The sequence below is a fragment of the Periophthalmus magnuspinnatus genome, chromosome 24 (assembly GCF_009829125.3).
Source record: "Periophthalmus magnuspinnatus isolate fPerMag1 chromosome 24, fPerMag1.2.pri, whole genome shotgun sequence".
Classification (NCBI taxonomy): Eukaryota; Metazoa; Chordata; class Actinopteri; order Gobiiformes; family Gobiidae; genus Periophthalmus; species Periophthalmus magnuspinnatus.
The window spans coordinates 25,254,669-25,263,099 of NC_047149.1; the positions used below are offsets into that span (position 1 = coordinate 25,254,669).

The 8,431-nt window shown below is 39.1% G+C and overlaps 1 protein-coding gene across 1 annotated transcript in view; it reads left to right on the forward strand.

Moving 5' to 3' along the window:
* LOC117392996 (1-phosphatidylinositol 4,5-bisphosphate phosphodiesterase beta-4-like) overlaps window positions 1-6,683 on the forward strand; it is a 136,432-nt gene extending 129,749 nt beyond the window's left edge. The window contains exons 35-40 of the mRNA XM_033991166.2: window positions 254-429; window positions 1,015-1,116; window positions 2,665-2,722; window positions 2,821-2,907; window positions 4,536-4,572; window positions 6,511-6,683. Of these exons, the coding sequence (XP_033847057.1) occupies window positions 254-429; window positions 1,015-1,116; window positions 2,665-2,722; window positions 2,821-2,907; window positions 4,536-4,572; window positions 6,511-6,587 (537 nt within the window). The 3' untranslated portion in view covers window positions 6,588-6,683. The remainder of the gene's footprint in view (window positions 1-253; window positions 430-1,014; window positions 1,117-2,664; window positions 2,723-2,820; window positions 2,908-4,535; window positions 4,573-6,510) is intronic.
* The last annotated feature ends 1,748 nt before the right edge of the window (window positions 6,684-8,431 follow it).

Genomic DNA, 8,431 nt, shown 5'->3' on the forward strand with positions numbered 1-8,431 from the left:
TCCTCCTCCTCCTTCTCCTTCTCCTCCTCCTCCTCCTTCTCCTCCTCTTCATCCTCCTCCTCCTGTTCATCCTCCTCCTCCTCCTCACCCTGGATCCCTGGTTTTGTGACTGAAGAACAAACATTGTACATTTGCAAGTGAATAAACAGTGTGTCGTATATTCTCACCGGTCAAAGTCTGGTTTTGTTGATCCTCAGGTCAAAGTCTGGTTTTGTTGATCCTCAGGTCAAAGTCTGGTTTTGTTGATCCTCAGGTCAAAGACATCACGGCGCAGCACACTAAAGAGTGGTCAGAGCTGATCAGCAGCCACAGCAGCGAGGAGCAGGAGATGAAGGACAACCACGTCACGCAGCAGTGTGACCATCTCAAGAAGCTCCTCACCTCAGTCCAAGAACAGCAGACGCTCCAGCTCAAACTCATACACGAACGGTCAGAGCACAGGCCACGTGCAAACACACACACACACACACACACGGACGGGCAAACACACACACGGACAGTCAAACACACACATCTTCTCGATCAGGGTCCTGAGATCTGTATTAAGTATCTGTTTTGTTTCTCTCTGGCAGATAAAAAGAGCCCATGGCAGTGTATCATTCTAAAAAATAACAATAATTAAAGATGATTTCATTATAAACATCCTCGCAGACAGATTTTTACATGGAAAACATTAGGAAGTTTGGCCCTCGGCACAAAAATACATATTCATTTTGACCTGGTGAGGACCCGGTTGTAGATGATGTGTTACGTTTTGGGAGTCGTTTGGTGATGTGTCGGTGGTTCGCTCTGCCTTGTTTCGTCGTCTGATGAAGCTTTTTAATTTCCGCTGGAGCCTGAAGCGTAAAATTTGAATGTTAGTGATGTGCCAAAGGGTTTGTTCGTCCCTCGTTCCTCCTGTCATCTTTAAAAATGTGGTTCTTCTTCTTCCTCCGTGCCCTGAAGACCAGTTGTACCAGTAGTTTGTGACTAGATGTTGGTCCATGTTGTGTTTTTGTTTTTTGTTTTTTTTAGGCAAAGTAAAGAAATGCGCGCCAATCAAGCCAAGATGTCCATGGAGAACAGCAAAGCCATCAGCCAAGACAAGACCATCAAAAACAAAGCGGAGAGGGAAAGGTGAGGTGACACTGTGGGATTCATGAAGATGTGGAGGAAAAATGGATCGCTGCTTGTGTTTAATTAATTTAAATTGATAAAAACATTGAAAGTAGTTGAAAGAGCGTGATAACGTAAAGTGTAATTGTGGTTAAAACACACGCTAAATGGGAAACGCTCATGTTTTTATGTAGCGCTCTTCACCTTCAAGTCTCTCAAAGCGCTTTACATCCAGGAGCCACTCACACATTCACACACACACAGACACTGGGGGGGGGGGTGAGTGTTTTGCCCAAGGACACAACGACAGTATTCATCTGTGGATCTGGCCACTTGATCAATGATGTTTATGTTGAGAGCGAGATTAAAAACGGCAGCATTTGGATCAGTGGGCAAACGCTCTACCAACTGAGCCACTGCTGCTGCATAAAACAGAACACAACTGGCATTATTCTTCTTTATTTCAATTGTAATATTATTCATCCTTATCCTGTCCCAGAGACAATGGTGTAAATTATAAAAGAAACAGTGACCACAGTCTGTATAAATATAAATGGACATGGCTAACCCGTTAGCCGCCGCGCTCTAAATAAGAAGTGATCATGGTCGCACTGTCAGCTCCGTCGACTTTCTATGTAAAAAGTGTGTGGTATTAACCCGCTCTACATGATCCTGGGTTTTTTGTTTTTTAGTTATTTTGAGGTTTTTGGGTTGTTGGTTTTTTTTTTAGGTTTTATTTTATTTTATTTATTTTTTGGGTATTTTAATGGGGTTTTTTTGTTTTTAGTTTATTTTATTTTTTTTGGCTTATTTTGAGTTTTTTTTGTTTAATTATTTTGAGTTGTTTTTCTTTCTTTTTTTAGGTTTTATTTTTGTTATTTAAAAAAAAAATAAAAATTTGAGAGTTTTTCTGTTTATTTTATTTTTTGTTATTTTTGAGGTTTATTTGTTTGTCTTTTTAGTTATTTTGAGTGGTTTTATTTATTTATTTATTTATTTTATTTTTATATTTTGAGTGTTTGTTTTTTTGTTTTTTGTTTTTTTCTGTGTCCTCTCTCTGTACCTGCTGATGTCAGACTCATTTTGGTCTTAAATGTTCGTATTAACCCTCTACATGATCCTGGGGTTTTTATTTCACTATTGTGTCTGTAAATCAAGATATGAACATTAAAAACAGACGAATCAGGCGCCTTCTTTCCCTGAGGTCGCTCCTGTTAGCGTTAGCAACAGGTTTGATTGACAGCGTTACCTTCAACAGCCTCGCTCTGGATTGGCTCTTTCGTTGGTATGATACTTGCTCCAAAAACCGTCGCTATACCTGCTTTAGCCTCGACGTCACTCAGTCTATTTCTTTACACAGTCTGTGATAATAACTTAGAAACTGGGTCAAATGCGTTGATCTTATTATGTCACTTTTCGTGCTCTTTGTATTACTCTGCTGTAAAAACCAGCGATTCAGATAATTTTGATACTTATTATAAACAGAAATTAATATAAATAAATAAAATATGGGATGTCCTTTTTTTGCATTTGAAATATTAAAATTACGTATCAATTCTTTTTGTCTAGGCGAGTCAGAGAACTAAACAGCAGCAACACCAAGAAGTTTCTGGATGAACGAAAGAGGGTACGATCCACAGAGTCTAAAATAACACGTTTGTTTTTTTATCTGTTATTGTTTTATGGCAGTTGCTAACGGTTACGGCTTTGTTTTTATCCTTGCAGTTGGCGATGAAGCACCAGAAGGAGATGGAACAACTGGAGAAGAACCAGAGGGAGCAGTTGGACAAACTGGAGAAGTTTAATGAGCAGGTATCAGCCAATCACACGGCTTTGATCTGACCGTAATCTGTGATGTCATCAAGATCAGGCCCAATTACGTCATTTATTAACATTTATTATTGTACAAATATAAGAGAAATATATATATATACTTATGTGTACTACGTATATAAAACGCAGTGCCAATATTGATGCTTTGGGGTGTTCTACATGTATATCTATGGCAAAATGTTCAGCAGTTACCATGGAGACACAATACACACTAAAAAAAAGCTTTAAGAACTCAAGAAAAAATACAAAATGGATGTAAACAGCAGGTTTTCATCATTCACTGTTTAGGAGTTTGATTTTACAACAAAAAGATGAGGCTAACTGAAAAACTGTTGGCTAATGCTAATGCTAATGCTAGTTTTGTTGTGACTGTCGTGTTATTTTAGAGCGACTGGTTTAACAGCACAAATCAGCTCAACCGTTGTAGCTCCAGCGAGGTCAGATCTTTATGTCTGGATTGTGCTAAAACAAAGCTCAGGGTACAGTCTAACGGCTTCAGACAGAGCAGTGCCTCACGTTAGCATCACAGCATTTCCAGTTCAAGCTTCGGCTTTGAGCAAACAAAAATAAATGCACAAAATTCTCTCTCTCTCCTGTTTCTCTCTCACTCTCTTTCCTCTCACACATTCTCTCTTCCTCTTTCACTCTTTCTCTTTCCCTCTCTCTTTAACCTTCATTCTCTCTCCTCTCTCTCATTCTGTCTCCCTATCTCGCACTCTCTCTCTGTCTTTCCTTTTCTCTCTCACTCTGTCACTCTCCTCTCTCTCATTCTCTCTTCCTCTTTCACTCTCTCTTTCCCTCTCTCTTTAACCTTCATTCTCTCTCCTCTCTCTCATTCTGTCTCCCTATCTCACACTCTCTCTCTGTCTTTCCTTTTCTCTCTCACTCTGTCTCTCTCCTCTCTCTCATTCTCTCTTCCGCTTTCACTCTCTTTCTTTCTCTCTCTTTAACCCTCTTTCTCTCTTACGCTCTCCCTCTCATTCTCTCTCCCTCTCTTGTGCTCTCTCTTTCCCGCTCTATCTTTCCTTCTTTCTCTCTCTCCTCTCGCTCTCATTCTCTCACACTCTGTCTTTCCCTCTTTCTCTCTCTCCTCTCTGTCTCTTAAAACAAAGCTCAGGTTACAGTCTAACAGAGCTTCAGACAGAGCAGTGCCTCACGTTAGCGTCACAGCATTTCCAGTTCAACCTTCGTCTTTGAACAAACAAAAATAAAAACACAAAATTCATACGACAAATTAATAAATTGGTTCGTATTGTTACTATTAATCTATATATTTTTAAAAATCTATATCACTCTATTTAATAAAGTAAAATTTAAACACTGTTAGTTCAGTACATTTGTGATACTTTTACTTTTACGTGAGTACCTTTCCCCGTGTACTTGTACTTCATACACGCATAAAGACATGAGCCGTGTCTAATGCAGTGTGTGTGAAACTGCATCAGCTTCATTCAGGCTTCAAACAGTTTCATCTTGTGTTTCGTTTGTGCGTTTGTGTTTTTTGTGCGTTTGTGTTTTTGTGCGTTTATGTTTTTTGTGCGTTTGTGTTTTTGTGCGTTTGTGTTTTTTTGTGCCTAATTTGTGTTGTTATGATTTGCCTTTTCCAGCTTTTGAAATCACATCATGCAAACAAACAGGTCCCAGGTAGGATCCATGTCACTCGCCGCTGCAAAAAAAAACAAGTCCAGATGTGAAAAAAAACGACTTGAAATTTTAAATATTTGAGTTTTTAGAAAATGCTCTGATCTTTCTGAAGTTTCTCTTATTAAAAACGTAACTTATAAACACAATGAGGATCGACAAATGTGTAAAAATGTCAAGATTCAGCGACAAATTTGAGGAAAGATTAAATGTTTTTATGACGTCGCTTCAATCATTTCACCTTCAGTCGTTTAAGGTGGAAATTTGAGTCGGTTTTAATTTAAAAATATTAAAATTCAAGTCATTTTTTCTCATCGACTTACACAGTTTTTGCAGTGCATGATTTTGTCTCTCTCTTTCCTTCTCTCTCGCTCTTTCTTCCTCTCTCTTTCTTGGGGTCTTTCCTTTCTCACTCACTCACTTCCTCTTTCTCTCTCTTCTCCCTTTTTCTCTTTTGATCTGTCTTTCTTTCTTGCACTCTCTCTTTCTCACTTTCCTCTCTCCTTTCTCCTCTCTCCCTCTTTCTCCCTCATTCTTTCATCACTTACTCTCCCTCTCGCTCTTTCTCTCATTCTCTCTCTCTGTCTCTACCATCTTCTCATTTTTAGTTATTTTTCCTTCAAAACTTTCTCTCTCCCACACTCTTCTCTCCCCTCTCCCTCATGCTCCCTCTCTCTTTCTCACTCTCTATCTCTTTCTCCTCTGTCTCTCCCTGTCTCATCCTCTCTCTCTCTTTCACCCTCTTTCTCTCTCTCCTCACTGTCAATCTCTCTTCCTCTCTCTTTCCCTATCGTTCTCTTTCCCGCTTTCTCTCACCCTCTCTCCTCTCGCTCTCATTCTCTCCCTCTTGTTTTCTCTCTCTCTCCCTCTTCCCCCCTCCCTCTCTCCCTCTTTCTATCTCTTTCTCTCTTTCCCTCTTTCCCTCTCTCTTCCATCTTCTCATTTCACATTTTCTTTTTCTTTTTTCCAAACTGTTCTTGTCGTTTGTTTCTTGCCTCAAACACTCGGCTCCAGTCGTCCTGAGAGTGTGATGCGCTCGGTGAAATCCCTCTCTCCTGTTTCCACGCAGGAGGGATGGAGGGAGGAGGGATGGAGGGAGGAGGGATGGAGGGAGGAGGGATAGAGGGATGAAGGGATGGAGGTAGAGGGGGGGAGTTGCACACTGACAGCAACAGCTTGACTCATAAATCACAGTGACTCAGAGACTCACTACAGAAGCAGATCTCCTCCCCCTCCTCTCCCTCTCTCCCTCCTCACCCCTTACCTCCTTCCCCTCCACTCCTCCGCATCCTCTGCTCCTCCCCTCCTCTCCTCCCCCTCTACTCCTCCTCTCCTCCCCCCTTCTTCCCCATCTCACTACACCACTCACTTGGACTGCGACATGTTAAATTTGCATCATGTAACTTTCCCGGTGAAGGTTCCACCGCCTCACCCGCTTGTTTCCATGGAGATGTTAATGCTTCGTCTGGTATATTCTTATCCATCTTCACGGAGACGCCACTAGGCCGCGATACAGGTCAGATCTGCGGAGAGGGTGTCTGTTTTTATGAGGTTTTCCCTTTGTCATTTCTTGAATTACAGCTCGTTCCAACGCGTGAAAAGTTTAATGCTATACTGCGGAACATTCCAGGCAAACCAATACACATCTCCATGGAAACAAGCCTGCCAGGAAAGTTACATAGTGAAGCTTTCATTCAATTCATGTTTATGTTCATTTAATATAAGATTTATTGAAGTAAACGGTTCAAATTGGTCGAGTAAAACGAGTCAAAACCGTCACACATCTCCATGGAAACGAGCCAAACAGAAAAGTTACACAGTGCAGCTTTAGTTCAGGTTTGAGTTTTTGGGTTTAAACTGTGAAAATGTGCGTTGCCAGGTGTAATGGTCGCCCCCGCGGTGAGGAGTTTTGACTGGACTGCGGTGTTTTCTTTTGGACAGGCCAGGGACATGCAGCAGATGGTGAAGCTGGAGGAGGAGATGGAGCGCAGACCTGCCACAGTGGTGTGAGCGCCTGACGCCACGGCAACCACAAACAAACAAACAACAACAACAACAACAGCAACAGCAACAGCGCACTCTAAAGCAACAAACGAAACGCCGGCCTCCAAACATACACCGCAAAAAACAACGTCTACATGAGCAAAAATCACACGAAGTTTATTTAACGTTTTGAAAAGTTTAGACTGAAGTTTGTAGTTTTGTTTTTTTTGTTTTTTTAACTTATTTCGAAGTATTTCTGACACATTTAAATCAATTTTTTCTTATTTCATGTTATATTTTTATTATATTTTTTAATCTAAAACACATTTTTTAAACTCGATCCAAAGACGATTTTAGATCTTCTTTTAATCACGACTTAAAAACAAAACTCATCATTCACTTTTTATACGTTTATTCTATTTATTTATGTATTTATTTTTTACATATTGAGTCGACTTTTTAATTTCATACATTTCATCAGGCACATGTCACATCTTAAAATCTGAAAATTGGAAGAAAATATATATATATAATTTTTAAAAAGTCAAAAATACATTGAAATAAGTTTAACTGTAAGTCGACTGCAAACTTCAAAATGAGACGCTGAGTTCAGGTGATTTTTTAGCTCATGTGGAAAGACGTTTTGTTTTTTTTGCCGTGTACGATTCTTGTTCGGACTGAGGCGCCCACCACCTCCACCCGTGCTTCCTCTGCATCCTCCACCCCGGTCCTCCTCTGCACCACCTCCTCAACTCCACATCCAGACGGAGTTAAAATGACTTCAAAATGTCTGTTTCGGTTTGTTCTAATGTGTTAAATGTCGTTTTTTTAAGTCGTTTCATGGCATTAACTGGTTTTAAGACGTTTTCGCTTCAGGTCAAAACATTCATTTCATTTTGTCCTCACACAGTTTAAAAAGTTGAGTTTTCTTTTAAGTCGAGACGCTGCAGGTGAATAGGAAAAAAAAATTAAACGTACAGATATCAATTTGAAAATCCTGCTGTGGTTTAGTCGCATAAATGTAAGAAACAAATGTGTCACAAGTTTTTCATCGTGTAAAGTTTTCATTTAAAAATAGGGCGTTTTATGTGGAAAAAACAGACAAAATGGATCATTTATGGGGCATTTAAAACAGAAACGTGAAAAGAGCGGGTTTTAATGTCTCGCTTCTTTTTGTTGTTCATCTTAGACACAAAAAGTCTAGTGATCTGAATGAAAATTAGCCTTAAAATTTAACTTTTGACTCATTTTTTGTAATTAAAAGTTGAATAAATCAGACTTAAATTTAGATATTAAAAAAAAAACGTCTTTATGTTTTGTCAAAATGTTGTAAAGTCCCAGATTGTAAAGTTTGGTGTGTGTAGGTGCGACTTTAACGGGCAGGTGGATTATTTTTAAACATATTTCACTGCAGAGAGAAACATTCTGTCGTTTCCACATTAAAGCCTGTTGCTATGAGACCAAACTGACCAAAAAATTGAAAAAAAAAATAAAAAGTTTTGCCTGTAGCGTCTCCCCTTAAACTCAAATAAATTACCGTATTTTCCGAAGTATAAGTCAGTTTTTTTCATATTTTGTCCGCGGTTCGACTTTTACTCAGATGTGATTTATATGTGAAATATGTGGGATTTTTAAATATCTTTTTTCCTTCATTATTATACATTTTTTGGCTGGTGCAACTTATACTCCGGAAAATACAGTAATATATTTTATCATTATTTTTAAGTTTAAAACAGTCTGATTCTATTGGGAAGTCACATTTACTCAAACATGATTTCAGAATATGTTGAATTTACATAGTTATTACTTTCTACATTCATTAATAAGCCTCATTTTGAAACCATAGACTGTTTATATAAATGGACGTAGCTAACCTGCT